The 19,272-nt window shown below is 42.6% G+C and overlaps 1 protein-coding gene across 4 annotated transcripts in view; it reads left to right on the top strand.

Annotated features, from left to right (window-relative positions):
• The window catches only part of FNIP1 (folliculin interacting protein 1), a 90,928-nt gene that overhangs the window by 1,546 nt on the left and 70,110 nt on the right, over positions 1-19,272 (top strand). Inside the window, exon 1 of one of the 4 annotated variants that reach the window (XM_090064409.1) lies at positions 578-597. The exons of the other annotated variants lie outside the window; for them this stretch is intronic. Within the exon in view, the coding sequence (XP_089920535.1) occupies positions 593-597 (5 nt within the window). The 5' untranslated portion in view covers positions 578-592. Of the gene's footprint in view, positions 1-577; positions 598-19,272 lie in introns of those variants that run through there. 4 annotated transcript variants of the gene reach the window in all.

Here is a 19,272-nt window from a genome sequence, read left to right as displayed (position 1 = left end):
ATTTCTAACTTACCATTAAATAGAAAAGCATGGGCTATATGGAGTGTCAAAAGGTATCCTGCTGGCCATTTTACTAATATAATATTTTATTAAAATATACTTCACAATAATAAAACTTAACAAGCCTGCAGCAAAGAATGCCATAAAAGAAAAAAAACCCTCATAGTTGTAGGGAGTGCAAAGACCTTTTGTCTCTTGAAGGATGCTTGAAGTTCCCTGTAAATGGAGGAAATAGATACTTTTAAGTGACGCCTAAGTTCCAGATAGGTCCAATTCTACACACGTGCACTGTTTTTTCAAATGAGAACTTTGGTTTCTTCTAATATGGGCCAACTGACCCCGAACTTAAATATCTGTCTTGTCCCCAATTCCCCACCCCCCTTTTTAGAATGTTGACATGAAATTAAAGAGAAGGATGGTCTTGTGGTTAAAGTAGCAGTAGGCAGGAGATCTGGGTTTTATTTATTAGAGTGAGGCGTTGTTATTATTAGTTATCGTTTTGCCACAGATATCCATTATACAAGGTGTTTAATTTCTTCCATAGGTAATAGGGACATGGCGAGGATTGATAAATGCATGCAACTTCTGAAGAATGTGGTACGGAAGGAAAAGTTTCAATATTTAGCTGTGATCTTTGTATTAACAAGAGTGGGAGATTGAGTAGGCCCCTAGCATTATAAAAGCCAATGAGATGCCTGCCTTTGAGTTTAATGGGAAGAGGGTCAGAGCCCTGAATCTTTACTCTGCAAGTGGCCCAACTTTTCAAAAACATTTGGCCTTCATCCGTGCCCATCAGCTCACTATTGAAAAACCAGACCACGTGGTTAAGAGAGCAACTTGGGCAACGGTTTGAAAAGGTATCTTGGGGCGGATGTGCTTGAGGGTTGAGATGAAGTTACTGCAGTTTGGGTCTTTTAAAAAAATTTGCAATGGACAGTTAAAGAGAATGTTTAAGAGTGATTCTGGTGGAAGGTACGGGATGCAGTAACTGCTTTGTGGCTTTGGAGTTACTTAGTACAAGTTACTCATTCTTTCTTGGCTATGTATAGATTTTGCATCTGAGTCAGCCTTGCAGATAGATTATGAAAATTTAGCGGTGAAGGTACAAATTGTGCTTGCTCTTATGTCCAATATCTTAATTATATCAATATTTTACTTGCTTGTTTCGTGCCAGAAAAGTTTATTTACTATGACTGAGTATAATTTTGCAAGGCTGATTTTTTAAGTCAAACTGTGGGAAGAGCTTCAGAACTGAGCGTGAACAGCAATTTAAGAGATTTGGGTCCGATAATGAGGTGCCCATAAATTACTAGGTTAGGGCCTGATCCTTTAAGTGGTTCCACACATGAGCAGCTTTACTTACACAAGTGGTTGTATTGTCATCCATTATTGGCATGCATAATGCAGCTATTTTAATGGCGGTACATAAGGTACTTTACACATGAGAGTGCATCTCAGCTCCTTGGACTCGTTTAAAAATTGTAGCTGAGATAAACTGGAGACATGAGAGAAGTATAGAACACAGTGCATGGTTGTTATTCCTCTTACTGGAAAAGTTTTGACAGATTTTTGGGATCATAGATTTTAAATTGATATCAGTCAGTTCATAACTTCTTTTAAAAGGCTTTTTAAAAGACCCTATGCAGAGTATAAGTTTTTAGTAAGTTCCAGTCCAAAAAAGAAGTACTAGTAAATTAATGAGCACCTGTAAAATGTAGCGCACACATGCTAGGTGGCATTGTTGATATTACTAACTTCTGGAGGCTGTTGGTGTATTTACTACAAGCATTGTATTTATTTTATGGATTTGTAGTGGTATACGACAGTGTTGCACTGAAGAGGCAACTTTTAGTAACTGTTTAATTCAATTTATTGTTACTCTTTCTTCAAATAAAATACTCTTAATATTATCCACCAAAGCCTTAGTAGGTTAAACTAGATATTGAGGTGTAAAAGCAGACTGTCTCTGCATTGTTAAAGCATTACTCCTGTGTATTCAACATAAAATGTAATAACATAAGATGTGTGGCAAGAAACTTACCAGAAGCTGTAGCAAAATGCTCACCTCTGAGTGAGTTCACACTCCTCTCTTGGGTCTTATAAGGTAGTTTTCAGTTTTAGGTTTGCGCCCTGATTACAGACCCCCTGGCCTGCTGCAAAGAATTATTTGGCCTATCATATTTGATTATGGATTGTTGCATTCTTATATCTATGTGCATATATGTTAGTGTGTGTGTCTATTTTAAATAGAGCACTGAGTTCCCTGTTCCATACGTAACAGTTTTGGATGCTTGTTCTTTGTGCATCTAGATATTGCTCTCAATTAACATTAATTAGTAGTTCTTCTTCAAGCAGAACCCAGTGAAATTCCCAGCATCTTGTTTTATCTGCAAAGATGTAAATGATCAGCTTTGAGTCTAGTTTATAGTTCCTGCCTGTAAGCTTTATTCTGCTTTTTATGAAGCATTTGTTACAAAGGTACAACTACTGGGGGAGGTTCCAGCTTTAAAAAAATCAGATTCCTACCCTTCCCAATAGCAAGTATTTTTGCAGCAATTCCTTCACTAGATAATTTTTTTTTCCCAATTTTTATTTATTTAGTGTGAGGCATTTTAGTATCTGGGGGAGAACATGCAGATTTTGAATATCAGGATTTGGAACAGATCCTGGAGTCATGATTAAATACCTTTTATCCCCTTCTTTCATATGGACCTGGGCACTTCAACAGCTCAGGAAGCATACCTTCCTTGGAGCCTTTCTGAAGCACATGCTGTTCTGTTACAGAGAATGGATTGTCCACCCAGGTCCCAGTATCTGATGCTTCTGAGGTTGGCTGGTGAATAATAGCATTTCCTGAAAGCAACGTGGGCAAATATCTACCATCAGCCCTGTCTCCCTCCGGCCGTATGTTTCAGTAGAATTAAAGTATTTGTGAGATTTTTTTTTTTTTTTTTTTTTCCCCTGTGACAAATTTTGGCAGATGAATTTAATAAAGGAATTGGAGTAACCCTAGAAATAAAAATGGGTAGCATAATACAAAGAGGTTCTAGGAGCTGAAGGAGACACTCAGTCTTCATAGTTATGCTCACAAACCAACTGCTGTCATGTTTCTTACAACAGGAGATTCTCTTTTTCTTTGAATTTAGGAAGGATATTAGTTTGAAATGGATTGCTAGTCAAGAGGGGTTACAGGACCCCTAGAGGCTTGAGGAATGCCCATGTAAGATTAACATGGAATGTGAAGGTCTTCTTTTTAAAGATTCATCTATTAGCCAAACAGCCTCTCTCAGACTTTTCAGTATGTTTTCTCTGGGTTTGTACGGTTAGTCATCACTGCCAACACGGGTGATGTGATGGTGTTATGAGAAGCTACTTCAGATATTTGTCTTCCTTTGCCTAGAGCAGCGAGGTTGGCAGGAAATACTTTGCTGCGTGTTTTCTCACAAGGGAGAGAAATATAGTACCTGAGAAGGTTCAGAGCTAGTGGTATTCAGACAGTTGAAGTGTCCTATTGTCAGACCTTGGGCTTGTGAGTTCAAAGTAATTTAACCCACTTGATACAGTTATAGACAATGCCCATCTTTCTTCACCTTCTGTAGCATGCAAGGAGTCCTAGTCCACCCAATCAAAGGCCTTTTCCTACATTTGTCAACAATCAGTTTCTTTATACTCAGTTTTTCTGGGCCAGATACTCGAACCCAGTATTTCAGCCCATTGCTAAGCCATTCTGGTCTCTATGAACAATGGAGTTTGCAAAAATCTTTGACCTGGCGTTCTGTATCCGAACAAGAAGTTTAGAATACCTCTTTTAGCAGTACCGTCAAGCTGGTGTTATCCTTAGCAACATGAGGCTTGGGAATTGTACCTGGAAAAAACCTGTCCACTTCAAAAGTGTTGCGGGTGTCTCATCAACTGAGATTACATTTTTTTTTTTTTTTTTTTTAAAGCTGATCTTAAATTTATCATGATCAGAAGCTTTATTTAGCCTTAAGTTTTCAGTAGCTCTTGGCTTTTACAGCAGTACCAGTGGAACCTATCCACCATATAGGCCTTACTGAGTTTAGAAAACCTACCTGTGACAAAAAGCAGTTTATAACCTTTTGTGCTACTAGAGCCTAATGTTATTTTTAAAGTAAAATCATGAAAGATCTGATAAGTCTTTCTTGTTGCACCTATTTCTTAAAATTAAGCTGTTTTTTCTTCTCTTCTTTCATGCTTTTCTAATAACTTTGATGTAATAGCATTTGGAAAGTCTCTAGTTTCTTGGCCTTACTAATTAGCTTAAGTTTTGCAAGATTTATTACATCTTCTATGTTCTGTCATTACAAATTGTACTTAATTTGCCCTCCAGCTATGATGACTTTTGCCAGTGTTAGAAAAAATATTTTTAACGTGTCCTTGGTATATTTCTGTTTTTAGATCACATATTGCGGTTAGTTTTTCTTTATTTTACTGATGCTTTTCCTACAATTTGATTTCTAATGCATTCTCTGGTAGGATTCACTCTTGCAGCAGAAACATATAGGCTAGTAGTTTCTGATTAGCATCCATGCACAGTGGATAAAAGTGCACCTGCACTTCTTAAGATGGCCTCTGTCTAAGTCCTGCTGTGTGCTGAACCTGTGGCAGCTTACAGGTCTGGAACTCTTTACAGGTCTAGGAGTACTGTATTTCTCTTCAGGTAGGAGAAACCTGAGCATCATGGCTTAAAGCACTGTGTAAATGTGAACATCAAATTAGTCTGAAAACCATGTGCTTGCTCTAGTACAGGGGTGGGCAAAATACGGCCTGCGGGCCAGATCCAGCCTACAAGGCCATTCTATCTGGCCTGCAGGGCCCCTACAAAATCTAGAAAATTTAATATTTCTCTGTCCTTGGTTCCTGTCAAAAATGACAGGGATCAAGGGCAGTGTAGGACCTAGGGGAAGCCCCGGTGGGCTCCCACAACAACAGGGCCCAGCTCGCCCCACCCCCCCAGCTGGAAGCCCCAGCAGGGTCTTCTGGCCTGGGACCATGTAGCTGTCCCATGCCAGAACCTCAGATAAGGGGTAAGTGTGTGGGGTGGAGAAGGGCAGGGAAGGAGCCCTTGGAAAAGTGGCCTGGCGAAAAGCTCGGGGGGAATGGGGGAAGCGGCCCTTTCCCCACCCCGCACTGCAGCTGCTCGCAGCCTGCCTGGGGCTGCCTGTGCCTGTTCTGGACAGCCCCACATGGGCTGCGTGCGACTACTGTAGGGAGTGCTGGCCATGGGGGCAGGCAAGGGCCTGCTTTTCCCCACGCTTAGCACCAGCTTCTTCCCTGCCAGTGAGCAGGAGGTTGAGGCTGTGTACTTCACCATGCCTGTGCCGTGGGAGTGAGTGGGCATGGAGCCAGCAGGAGCTTGGGACCTGCATCTCGGGGCCAATGCCAGTGGGACCAGAGCAGGGTGGCAGGAGCATGGGGTCCCAGCTGGCAGGGGCTGTATGGAGCTAGGCCAGCTCCTCCCTCTCCCTGCTGGTACAGCCCAGCCTGGCTCCGCAGACCCCTGCCAGCCTGTGCCCTGCTTTGGGCTGCACTGGTGCTGGCTCTGGTCTCGGGACCAAAGACATTGGTCCCAAGATAGTGACCAGGAGGCGGGGCACCTGTCAAGGGGCGGGGCTACCCATGTGGCCCTCGACAGCCTGCCAAAACTGGGTAAGTAGCCCTTCGCCTGAAATAATTGCCTGCCTCTGCACTAGTGACAAGGCAACAACTAATATGCTTAACCCTGGAAGATGGAGAAACATTTTTTCCATCTTTCATTTTCCAGCTTGTGGCTTTTTGCCTTTGATGGCAGCTAGTTTACAACCAGCTTTCCTACATAATTGCATAGGGCTAAATGCGGGCAGTGTTACAAGCTCCATATATTCAGTAGTGAATAGTTCAGTTTCCCTAGGAAGAAGGATGCAACTCAACATGTCATAGGGAGAGACTGTTAAAGGCATCTATATTATTAATTAACTTATTTTGTTGTTTATGTTACTGTAGTGTGTATATATTCTCTAGTTGTGGAGCAGGATCCAGAACCAAAAAATAGTCACAGGCATTTAACTTCTCTTGGCAGCCAGTGGGAGGTAGGTATCCAAGTTCCCTTTGTGCCTTCAGAAATCTCCCCAAAATCCACATGGTGCGTGCCTTTTCCCTCTTCCCATTCCTTCGGACCTGGGTGAAATTAACCAGTTTTGAAACATTAAAGTTGCCTTTTTGCTTCTTAGCAATACTGCCTGTGCCATGGCTGAGATCTTCCTTTGGCCAATGACTTCTTTTGAACTCTGCAATGCAAGATCCTGTAGCTTAGAGTAAGGATCACGAGTTTGTTGCGATACATCCGTGTCTGGGCTTCCCTCCTTGTCTGCAATACCACTTCCTTGTCCTGGAACAGCACGAGTGTTCTGAAGATGGGATGTGGTTTCTGACCTTCTCCATATGGCCTCTAAAGCAATCTCTTTGAGTATTTTGCTTCCAGCAGCTCATTAAGTTCCTCTAAATTAGATTAAAGTTCATTGTAAAGAGGTTGTAGTAAAAATGGTCAAGAATCTGGAGGTGAAAAGGGAAGCAGCATAAGGGATTCAGTCTGTATGGTCTGGACCAGGATTGCAAGGTGTTAGGCTCAGTACAAACATAGAGCAGAAAGGTGGTCCTTTGGATTTACCTCCTATTGGAAGCCTAATCTAGCAAATACGTTATGGAACCATTTCAGTACTTGCTTGGATGGCCTAGGTGTACTAATTGTTTTGCCAACTGAATAGAGTTACTTCCTCTCATTGAACGTCAGCTTTTCATGCATTTCTCTGATTGCACTTGGCAAAGAACTGGGATATTTTTTTTCCTAGTAAACTCTGTGAAGAAAGCATTAAATAAGTTTCTGGCTGCCTCTTCCTCCACTGGCTTGCAGTGGTGGAAAATGAACTGTGCATTATGTCAGTGGAGAAAGCCATGGATGTGTGACCTGGGGAGAGGAGGCATTGGTATTTTCTTTACGGTAGAAGAAAAAGGGCGGGGCTTTCAGATATACTCATATGCTATGCTAAGAAGTGCTTTAAGACTTATTTGGGGTGCTTTTGGGACAGCATCTCTATTTTCTTGCTCCTCATCAAGTCTTGCAGAAGTGGGCCTGCGATCATGGAGTGTATTTTTTCAAGAGTACACTTCTGAAGCTGTTCTTCCTATTTGAAATGATGAGTCAGGAATGAGTTACAGAGCTTCCACTGTTCTCCTTGTGTCAGGTATCCAGGATATAACCATATTGGTCTAGAGGAAAAAGGAATTAGGACTCATAGTAGAGATGATATCTGTTATTAGACCAACAAGATTTTTTGCAAAAATTAAAGAATTTATTTTTGCAAAAATCTTGTTGGTCTAATAAAAGATATCATCTCTACTGTGAGTCCTGATTGCATTGTTCTCCATGCTTTTCTTTGGGAGATTTGGCACTTTGTGTAAAGTCAGTAGAGTACAAATGCACATTCGCTGGAATGCATTGGATTTATTCAGTATTTTGTGGAGAAATTGGCCTCCAGATGACTTGGAAGCAGCAATTTTACTGTGGTGTTTAACCCCCCCTTTCTTTTTAAACACATTTTACAAGTGGAAAACAATGCGGGGTAGCTTCATATTCACAGGGTACATTCTCTCCCATTACTACATCAGTAACAGACCATTTGCAAGATCATGTATTTGAGAGTAACATGAGAATTTCAGGCTCACTGGGGTATTTGCTGTTACATTGGACTTGCCTGTTGGTACTTGGGAGCTGAATTTGGCTCTTAGACTTTTATAAATAAAGGTCAGGGTAGAAGGGCTGGGTGGGGGACAGTCTTCTAGAATTCTTGAGGTGGGTGTGGGAAAAGTGTGTCAGCTAAGTTCTGCCAAATTAAAAAAAAAAAAAAAAAAAAGGAAGTGATTTTGTTCATTGGTAAATTACTTGCTAATGCATCAGTTACTCAGCTTCACACCAAGTTCTAACATCAGTCATTTAAGAAATATTCCTTTGGAAAGTCAAATTCGTACAGCGCAGATGTGAGATTCTATTCTGCTTAAAGGATTCAACCATAAAGATTCTATTCATCAGGTGCAGTCCCCTTTGCAGGATTAATCATTTTATTTCTAAAAATAAAGGTTGAAGTTTGTTCTGCGCTTCAGAAGTATGTGCAATTATTGTGTAGCCTTTGAACCTGATTCAAAAAGATTTTTTTTTTTTTTAAATGATGCATTGTGAGACTTAGTTGAGAGAATTCTGCCCACGTGCAAAGGAACAGCTACCTGGGACAGCTTTTTCATCCCCAAAACTGATAACTTGCAGAGAGAATGTCATTCGGAAAACAATAAGATCTCTTTCAGAGGCTTAAGAATAATTGCTATTGTAATGAAAAGAGAAATACACACTTGTTGGAACATGTAAATTAAAGCAGGAAGTAGTATTCAAAGTACCATATACATATACAGTGTGTGTATCATTATGTAACATGTAAGCACAATGTTTTTCTTGCTTCAGGAAGTAAGTACTTCCTTCTGTGTCCTCAAGATCTCCATTAACATGTGTTATTCACTTTACAAGTGGTCTCTTTGCTATGAAATTAGGTTCCTTGTACATGCACAGCATGGTGAATAGCTTGTAAGTTTTAGACCCCTGTGCATGGTGTTTTAGACTGCCGACTGTTTAGAGAAAATTTGCAAGCATAAAAACATAACTTAAGCCATTGTTGCTAGTGGTTTCTGCATATATGCTGAAACTGCATTGATGAAACAGACTCCCTGTTTGACCCAGGTGAGCAGGATCATTGTCCCAGTCTCTCTTTATAACAAAAGGATCTACTCTGCCCACCTCAGCTGATTCCTTCAAATGAATTGGCACCATCAGTAATCAATCAAACTGACAACATTAGAAGTACCAGTACAAAAGCCATTGCTGGTCTCTGATTCTGAAAAGTAATCCTCAGCAGAAGGAACCATGCAGAAATGTGAAAATCATCTACTGTATACCACTGCCTGCAGTGTGCTTCTCCAGGAGTGTTTCCACAGTGTCTTCAGCCATAGTTGTGGCTTTGAAACCAGCTCTGAAAATGTTAAAGAAACAGTCCTATTCTGTCCATTTGATCCTGGCATTCTTTAGCTACTGTTCTGTCCATCCTCCCTGAAAGGGGAATAAAGGAAACTCTTTCAGACCATGTATATTGTATTAGAAATATATTAAAATGTTTTTCTATCACTACTGCATGGTATCAGTGACATAAAAAAATTTAAGGGTGGCAAAAACACACTTACCTTCCAGATTGTGTCTGTGTGGGCTGCATATTGGGCAAGGAACAGGAGCCAGATATCAATGCCCTGTCGCTTGTTTTAGCTGATTTTAGTGAAGAGACTGAGGAGGGTATAACAACTTCAGGCCAAATTCAGCCCTGGCTTAGGATCCTGGCTATGTGCCCACTTTTAACCAGAGCTAAATTTGGTTTATTTTCTCTTCATCTCCTTTGCAAGTGGATTGTTCACTGGAACACCCCTTAGCACAGGGATTTATAGGTGGCTGCTGCTGCTGCCATTATTGTTTTTTGGTGGTTTTTTTCTTTCTTTCTTTCTTAGCTACAGCCATGCATCTCTTGTCTTTCTGGATTATTAGAAATTTTGTCCTGGTTACAGGACTGTCAGAACCTTTCTTTGTGACTATTGTGACCGTTTCTGCTGTTAAATAAATGTTTTGGTGTCTGAAGCTTGGGCTGCTCTGGCCTGCCCCATTTTTGTGTGTGTGTGTGTGTGTGTGTGTGTGTATCATTTGACCATATTTTTAGATGGCAGGTAGAGGGGACAGTAGATCTGCAAGGAAGTACATCTAAATGGTTAGCCAGTGAGTGCAGACCAAACGAGCTATTTTCTTGTAGTTTCTTTGTCATTTCTCAGATGACTTAATTAGTGAATGCTGCCCTTGCCATTTCGATGTACTGTTGAAAGGTGTACAAGCTTCTTTCCAGGATGGGTAGTGTGGTGCCTGATATTAGTAACTGATAGAAAAATGGTAGCAGTTTAGATGTTAGTGAAGAACAGTAACAGATGAGAGACCATATGTGTGCGTGCGTGTACATGGGGGGGAAGCAGGTTGCAAATGCAGAGCAAGAGTGCTTGGTGTTCTTGGGACAGCAGAATGATGTTCAGTAAACATGTGAGTATGTCATGCAGTATATGTGCCAGAGTTCTTCTGGTCGTAGCTATAAAACAAAATAATACTATGTAAAGCTACAAGACAAAGTTTAAAAGAAGTGTTTGTTAGGATGGTGAATTGGTTTTCAATGCTGGCTGTTTCTATTTAAAGGAAGACTGCTATATGACATATGACTAAAATAGACAGAAAAGGCTTTTTTTTCTTCATTACTTAAACATTTCAGTTGCCGTAAGTTACTGGAAATTATGCTATTTTTTTTAAGCAGAAAAGGAAGTCCCACTGACAACTTGGATGATTTTGAAGAAGCTGAAAAGACTAGAATAAATGTAGTGGGTTTCAACTATGATGTACCATTTTGGACTCCAGTTCATACCTCAGACATCACTAATACACAGTTTAATTTCCACAACAAACATGCAAGGAGACATGGATTTAGAAAAAGGGAGAGATCAGTATATAGATCTTTGAGACCCTGGGTAACAATTATCTTAAAAGCACTGTTCTCTTTTTAAAAATAGGCTTTGGTGCAAGATAAAACTGGGTTGCTGTACTTTTCAGTCCTCCTCCCCTGGTACCTCAACTGAAAAAAAATTCTGGTTATCTAAACACATGCTCATTTAAAAATGAAAATGTCAGATACCTGTATATATTGAATTGTTTTCTGATTTTAATAAAGTACCCCTGTTCCATGAAGCTCATTCTAAACAGCTGCTCTGTGTGCGTGTGTGTGTTTTCTAGAGAGTCTTTCACATTTTGAGATTAAAAGGTAAGATTCCTGGTTCTGGGCACTGGTCTAAAAGGCCCTTCTCCCTTAGCAGCAAGGACTGTGTGTATGGATGCAGAATGTTTTCCTGCCTACCTTTAGCATTCACCTTTTGAAGGTTGCCCTTAAGTTTTGTTTTCCCTTAGTAGCTTGTAGGACAAATCAAGCAAATTGCTCTCATGAGATGATATTAGTCTACAACCAGATTAGTGAGAGGGCCAAACAAAGTAAAACTCAAACTAGAGTAGTGACAGAACAGGTACACAGCCAACAGAGAGAGAGGGATCAGGGAGTGTATTTGTTTGAAGGCAGAGCATTTCCACATAGTACAGAATCACGGGGCACTTGGGTGGAGGGTGGGGGAATGAAGATGCTTATGAAAGGCCCAGTCCTGCAAAGTGCTGAGCCTGCTCACATTTTATATAGGCTAATGGGAGTTGAAGCCTTTTGACACCTGGAAGGTGAGGGCCTGGGATCAATGAAGTACTAGAGCAGGGGTGGACAAAATGTGGCCCAGGGACTGGTTGTGGCCCGCCAGGCCATTCTGTCTGGCCTGCGGGACCCTTAAAAAAAAATTTAGAAAATAAATATTTATCTACCCCTGGCTGCCTATCGTGCGGCCCCTGATGGCTTGCCAAAACTCAGTAAGTGGCCCTCTGCCCAAAATAATTGCCCGCCCCTGTACTACAGTGATAAGTGGAGAGACAAAAGTGAAAACAGAATAAGGAGAAAAAAAGATCAGGAAGTATAGGAGAGAGATTCTTTTGGAGCTCCCTTTTTACTCCCCAGCAGCCAACTTAGTGAAGTCCATGTTTGCATGCATGTGCTCTGCCTGATCTTTTAAATGGATCTGTGTGGGTACTGATTTCTACCTGTTCCCTGGATCACACTCCTAGTTTGAATAATCCCTCAAGATTTTTTTGGATTGACGGATACCAGGTAGCCAGTATTTAAACTTCAGCATGTACAAATGACAGGAGATGGGAAAGAAAAGAGCCCTAGTGTGAGGTCTCGAGTTGTGATTTCCTCCTTCCTCTCTTTTTTTGCATTGCTTTTTTCTTGTCCCTTCCTACCATGCATTAACCTTTCTGTGTAGCCTGGCCCTATATAAGCAGCCAGGGACTGTTTCTTCTGTACCTGGACTTGGGCCTCTTCATTCTTTATCAGCAGTCGCATACAGGCGCTGCCTTCCACGTGTCAGTAGTAAAGCAGTTTTGGAAAGAACATAGTAATTACCAGGCTGCTGTGCATGGTGGGAGTGCAGTGATAATGTTCTACAACCCGTCTGCCCCCATCTTCCCTGTACACACACTTGCTGTTGTCTGCCAGGTGATGCAGACAAATGTAAGGGGAGCAATTGGAGGGAGAGAAGTCCACGTTAACAGGTTCTTTTGGCTTTCACTCCTTGAATCCTTTCTGTTTTCCTTGTTCATGACATTCTCCCATAGGTTTTCGTCTGAGAAATTGCATTCCCTTTGTTAAAGGCATAAGCAGGCTGAAGCCAAGTTGCTTTCCACACCATCTGTTTTCCCTTTCCCAAGTTACCTTCTGCCTGGGAGATGTGTAGTCTCGACCCTCCCTCTTGTTCCATCTGGCTGCTGTGTTCCCCTGTGGTGGGGATCATTTTAAGTGATCCATTCTGTGCCAAATGGAGATCATAGAATCATAGAAGTCGGGTTGGAAGGGACCTTGTAGATCTTCAAGTCTGACCCCCCGACCTGGGTGGGAGAAGAGAGAAAAGACTGGACTCAAATGAGTCCAGCCAGGTAGTCATCAAGCCTCTTCTTAAAGTTCCCCAGGGTAGGAGCCAGCACCACTTCTCTAGGAAGTTGGTTCCAGCTCCTAGCCGCCCAGACTGTGAAGTAGTTCTTGCGGATGTCTAATCTAAATCTAGTCTGTAATAATTTGTGCCTGTTGTTCCTTGTCATGCCAGGGGGCGCTAGGGGAAACAGTGCCTCCCCTAAACCCTTCTGGTCCCCCCTAGTGAGTTTATAGACAGTCACCAGGTCCCCCCTCAGCCTTCTCTTGTGAAGGCTGAACAGGTTTAGGTCCCACAGTCTTTCAATGTAGGGTCTGCCCTGTAGTCCCTGGATCATGCGGGTGGCCCTCCTCTGGACCCTTTCAATGTTGTCCACATCCCTCCTGAAATGGGGTGCACAGAACTGGACGCGGTACTCCGGCTGTGGCCTGACCAGCATCGCATAGAGGGGGAGGATCACCTCCTTGGCCCTGCTAGAGATGCACCTGTGGATGCACGACAAGGCCCGGTTAGCCCTGCCAACCATGACCTCGCATTGTCGGCCCATGTTCATCTTGGAGTCAGCAATGACTCCAAGATCCCTTTCTGCCTCCGTGCTCTCAAGAAGGGAGTTTCCCATCCTATAAGTGTGCTGCTGGTTTCTACTGCCTAAGTACAGCACCCTGCACTTGTCAGTATTAAAACGCATCCTGTTTATGTCAGCCCACTCCTGTAACCTATCCAGGTCTTGTTGCAGTCTTTCCCTCCCTACTAGCGTGCTCACCTGACCCCAAATTTTGGTATCATCAGCGAATTTCACCCCGTCATCCAAATTGCTGATGAAGAAATTGAACAGTGCAGGCCCCAGGACCGAGCCCTGGGGGACTCCGCTGCCCGCTTACCCCCCAGGTCGAATATGACCCGTCCACCACCACCACCCTCTGAGTACGACCCTTGAGCCAATTTGCAGTCCATCTGACTGTGTAGGCATCAATGCCACAGTCGCCTAGTTTTTTAATGAGGATGGGCTGGGAAACGGTGTCAAAGGCCTTGCTGAAGTCTAGAAAGACTATGTCCACGGCAACACCTGCATCCATTGCCTTTGTGACCTGATCATAAAAGGCAATCAGGTTGGTCTGACATGACCTGCCCCTAGTGAAACCATGCTAGTTGCCCTTAAGCATCATCCCTGAAGCCGGCCCATCACAAATGAGCTCCTTGAGGATCTTCTCAAAGAGTTTCCCAAGGATAGAGGTAAGACTGACGGGCCTATAGTTGCCCGGGTCCTCCCTCTTCCCTTTTTTTGAAGATGGGGACCATGTTGGCTATCTTCCAGATGGGAAGACGGGAGCAGATCAAGTGATTTTATGTTGCCAGCAACTCCGGCACACCAGCCTGAAAACATCCTGGTAGTACTGACAGCTCCAGCTATCCAGTATTTGCCTCTTCTCTGTGGAGGTGGCAGAATAAATGGCTTCTTGTGGTGCTGTTATTAGTTCATAGCAGGTTACCCACTGCACAAGGGCTTCCCCTACCCGCTAAGCACTTGTGGTAGCTGATTTAGTATAGGAGTTGGGGGGGGGGGGGAGGGAGGGAGGTGGAAGGCTATAGAAGAAATGATTATGTAGCTTTTCCTCTGGAGGAAGAATGAAGCTAAATCTGCTGCTCCTCTTAGAACAGGAGGGAACACTAGGCTTTTTGTTTGAGGGTCTCTCTCATGGTTTTACATGAACAAGACCAAATATAAATGCTGATGCTGCAGGCATCGCGCTCCAATTCAGCGGGGCTGCACCAGGAATGGTTTTGTGTGCTGTGACCAGGGAGTCCCAGTGGGAAACAGGCAGGAGTCGCTCTTACCCCATCAGACGAGCTGCTGGCAGCCTGCACTGTGCTCTGAGCAAGTTTGTTAGCATCAGTCACACCAGGGGAGGATTTTTATGGAATATTTTTAGTGTATCCCTACCGAGTACCAGTCTAGCCCAATGGCACAATGCTGTCTTTTTATTAGCACTTCTGTTGACTTTGTGACTTGTGAAGGGAAACTTGATTTGGTCTGCAAATGATGATAAAGACGCTGCCTGTTGTTGTGGGTACAGTTTGGGTGTATTTTGTTATTGATATGCAGGGACGGGAAACATGGAAACCACTTCCTTCTGATCCTGAAACTTCCCAGTTTCAAACTTCCGAACTATGACAAAGCAAATGCATTGAAGCATTTGGGGCTACGTTTCTAATGATATTTAGATGCCCTGATATGCCCCAGCTCTAGCTAAAACATGTGAGGTGTTTAGTAAAATTTCAAAAGGCCGTAACCAATTTAAGCACCTAGTTCCCCTTAAATCCAAATGTACTTCCTATCTAAATATAGTCACTGCTCTTTCGCAGCAACATTTTGGTAAGAGCAACAACTTCTTGCCAGCAACATCTTCCCAGGAGCATTTTCCTTAACTATGTATAGTCGAAAGTTGATTATTCAGAATAATTGAGGTCACTGTCGTTCTAGGTAATCAGGCACCTCAGTATGAAATGCTGAAAACTATAACGATTGTACGGTACAGCAAATATTAAAAACGATTGTACGGTACAGCAAATATTAAGAACAGCAACAAATAAATATGGTTCTGTGTTTTTTGTTTTTGTTTTTTTTAAATCGCAAAGCACTAGTAAATAAATAACTCGCAGTTGTCTTGTTGCCAAGCAAAGCCCAGCTGCAGGCTGCTTTTTTTTTTTTTTTTTTTTAACCAGAATATTTTGTATTTAAATTGAATTACTGAATAATTGACTCTGCTGTATGCAAATGGCACTCCCCATACCAACAACAGCCACTTAGAAGCAACATAACACCACCAGCATGTTGCTACAGACATCAGCTGAACTCTTGGAAATCTGGCCCTGGAATACCTAAGTCTCTTTCGGAAGGCACAGAAGCCCTTATGGCCATGTAGTGGCTTTACTCTCCTAAGCCACTGAGCTACTTCTGAAAATGTTACTTGTACAAAGTTTGTACAGTTCTTACAGCTGATGGGTATACAGCCTCAGACACTTTTGAGAATCTGATTTTTTTCAGATGTTGGGTGCTGAGATTCTTCTGCATATCAATCCTTCTTTAGGTCTCTTGATCCAAGCCCCCCAAATAATCTGAAATGCACTGAATATCTTGGTTATATCGTATTTTTCAACACTTTACCTTATTGTGAATGTTGATTCCTCTTAAAACAATTAAAAATAGTCTTATTATTATTGCATGCCTGTGTGGAGGTAGAAGTTATAAACCCACCAGCCTAAGACTACTGCATTTTTTGAAATACACAACAGCCTATAATACTCCTCTTTTCTTCACGTTGCCATTCCCAGTTGGGTGAGTTCAATGAAAGAAGAATATGAGAATGATATGAGACAATATGTTGAGTACCTGCTGAGTGGAGACTAATGTGATTCTTTAAAACGTATTTTATAAAGTGTGTTTCGGCCAGTCTTCTTCCTCAACGTGTGTTTGATGCTCAAGTCTATTTTTATGTACTATGTGACCATAATAATTTTGAAGGAAATATGGGAGCAGGGCACCAGGGGGTGGGCCTGGGCAGGACAGTGCAGCGTGTGCATGCACACATACCCTGCCCTACCCCTAATCCCATGGCTCCAGAAATCCGGACCAGGGAGAAGCCCATTGGCTGGGCTCCCTGGAGAAGACTGAAGCAAAAGTCCTGGATTGGTAGAAATGCCCCACATGGCTGGCTCCTGATTCAGGAGCTAAGCAGGTGCAGGTGGGGGAGCAGGGGGGAATCAGGATAATTGGGAGATGGCAGGGAAAACACTTGAAAACCTAGTGTGGCTTGGAGCGTGAATGGACCTCAGGTTGGGCTTTCTGGTCCAGATCTAATGAAACACATGCTAGGCTTAATTTTAGGGCCGCAAATTTAACCCATTAAAATGTAGGGCTACTAATGGGTTAACATCTACATCCATACCTAAGGGCCTTGTTACAAATTAATTTTAGGTGGCTCCTGGAGCTCTTAACTCCTGGATTGTTCACATATTAACACCTGAAACTAGTTTTAAGTACTCTTTAGGAGGCTTAAAGTTATGCCACTCCAGTTTAGGTTTATCTCTGGTCTGTGTTGCCCAGCTTGTACTACACTACTGTGTAGCCATTCCAGGCTACATGTTAGTGTGAACACGCCCTCCACCTTCTCCCTCCCTTGCTGGCCCAAATCAGGTCCACTGTCCCCTCCCCTTGCTTGCTTGTGGCTACCTGCACTATTTGTGCTCCTGGGGGAGCAGGCAGGCAAGGGTTAACTGGTGATGCTGTCTGGGCAGGGCTCAGCCTCAGGAAGAGCAGTAGGTCAGTAGCCATGGTGGTGGGGACCCGGCAGATAGGTTAACTCTTTGCTGCCAGCTCCCCCAGGACAGACAGTGCGGGCAGCCACAAGTAAACATGGGGGAGGGAGCGTGGAACTGGGGGAGCCCCATCTCGGCCACCAGGGAATTTTGGTGAGCTGTTTGGAGTGGGGGGGAGCAGGGGTTAACCCAACCCGCAACAATTTGTCAAAACTCTTGATGTGGCCTGTGGCCCAAGTCATTGCTCACCCCTAGTGTAACATGTAACAAGACTCCAAGTGTTGTGTTAAGCAGGCTGGAGCGCTCTGCATGTGCCAGATCAGAATTTGTGGTGTACTTTTTCATAGCTATGAGGCTAGCTTATTTGTGTCATATGGTATATTCATTAGGAAGCCTCAAATTTTAAGCTTTTTTTTTTTTTTTTTCCCTTTCTTTTTTTCTTCTGTGTGGCATGTTCAGGTGTCTGCCCTTTAATTTTACCCATGTCATTACAGTTACATAATAGAAAAAAGAAGTAGTTTTTCAGTATCTGCCCTACATAGGCCTCCTGAAATAGTTTTGGGTCACCTTAGAGTTCTTAAATTGGAAAAGGAATGAACAGCATGACTCTTGCCCTGGAGAATTGAGCAGTCTAACCTGTTCACATTAGCCTTTGTGACTATTGTTGTTATATTGCAGCAGATTGACACTCTTGTTCCTTCCACAAACACAGTTAGGTAGGTGGGTGCCCATCAGATTTGAAAAGCCACAAGGGTAGAATGTGAGGGGAATAATCCGCCCCCTCAGACATGGAAAAACCTACACTCCTTGAAGCCACTTAAATTGTCCAGGATTGTGAACTGGGCACTTGAATAGTCTTTGCCTACATGTTCTTTAAATCCAGGCTGTAGAAGACTTCAGCGTTCTTCAAAGTTGAAGCCTTCAGTGTGTTGCTAGCATCACAGTTGATGCTGCCCTGGAAAGGATTTAGAACTGCAGTATTAATGTTCTTCCTTGACTAACACCATGATCATGATTTCTTCCAGCCTCCCTGTTATGGCAGCTTGGCCAGCCTGACAGTGCTTCTGGCCTTAGCAATGGTGTTCTTAAGATAACTGTGTAAGCCTCGGGGTACTATATGTTGTTAGACAAATTTAGTTACGTGAGACTTGTTCATATCTTGAATTGAGCATATCCCTGATTGTCATAGCAAGCTGCTTGACTTATCAGTGTAATAATAAGGCAGTTCATCATGTCAAGTCATCTTGCATTCAGATTTATTCCTTTATGCTCTTGACTTTTTTTAGTAGCTTGTTGAATCTTGTAGCTTGTTTTAACAATAGAAATAGATTGTTGTTTATAAGGATTATTAAGTATTTTTAACTTCATGATGACTTCCTGTCATATCATAAAAATGGACATAAGATGTAAGGAAACTGAAATGTATCTTCTACATTCTCTGGCTAGGCTGCCTCCTAAACTAGAACAGCTGCATTTGTGCATGCAGGCTAATTACCCTGTGGGTGGGCTAATTATTGTTCAGCAATGCTAATTAGCCCGCCTGAAGTGCTATTCAGAAGAGGCCCTAGTGCCTGCAATTCAGGAAGCAGCCTGCCCTAAACTGTATGGAGTATGCTTTGGAGTTGCCAGATCTGGGGATAAGATTAGCATGTAAATTATTAGCCTTTGCTTCCCATTTTGTACAATGAAGACACTAGCACTATTCCCGTCTGTAGGGGAGTTGGGATTGTAGACAAACTTAAAACAGTGTGGTGTTTTAAATACAGTGGTAGTGAGGGTGAAAGAGGTACCCAAGACAAGACAGTAGTGCTCAACACAGTAACACATTTGTGTCTTCTGCAAGCTGTATCAGAATGGGAACTAAATGAAGTTCTACATACTTCTCTCTCTCTTTTCACCCCCCCCATCCCACCACTGCTCCTCTCAGTGTATTTTTATCTTATCTAAATCTGTCTGTTCCATCCTGACCCTTCAAATACCTGTTACTGGATGTAGCACTCTGCATGATTATTCTTTGTGATTAGGTGCAGTAAATCACAGGTGCTGAGTACTGTGGGCGTTATGTTTGGTAGCACTAATTCACAGAACTGGCCCTGCAGTGCTGAGTTCTTCCAGGGCCATCTTCATTTGTCATTGTACAAAATGAGAACCTGATAGCTCTTAATTAAGGTAACCGATGATAAGATGAAAACTGTTATAACTGTGAGCTACTTTCAGTGGTATTGGAAGTTCATGATTATTGTACATTAGCCAATGTACAGAATA

This window comes from Crocodylus siamensis, chromosome 10 (assembly GCF_052110815.1).
Source record: "Crocodylus siamensis isolate JL-2025a chromosome 10, ASM5211081v1, whole genome shotgun sequence".
In the NCBI taxonomy this organism is placed as follows: domain Eukaryota; kingdom Metazoa; phylum Chordata; order Crocodylia; family Crocodylidae; genus Crocodylus; species Crocodylus siamensis.
This window is presented reverse-complemented; position numbering and strand designations above follow the sequence as displayed.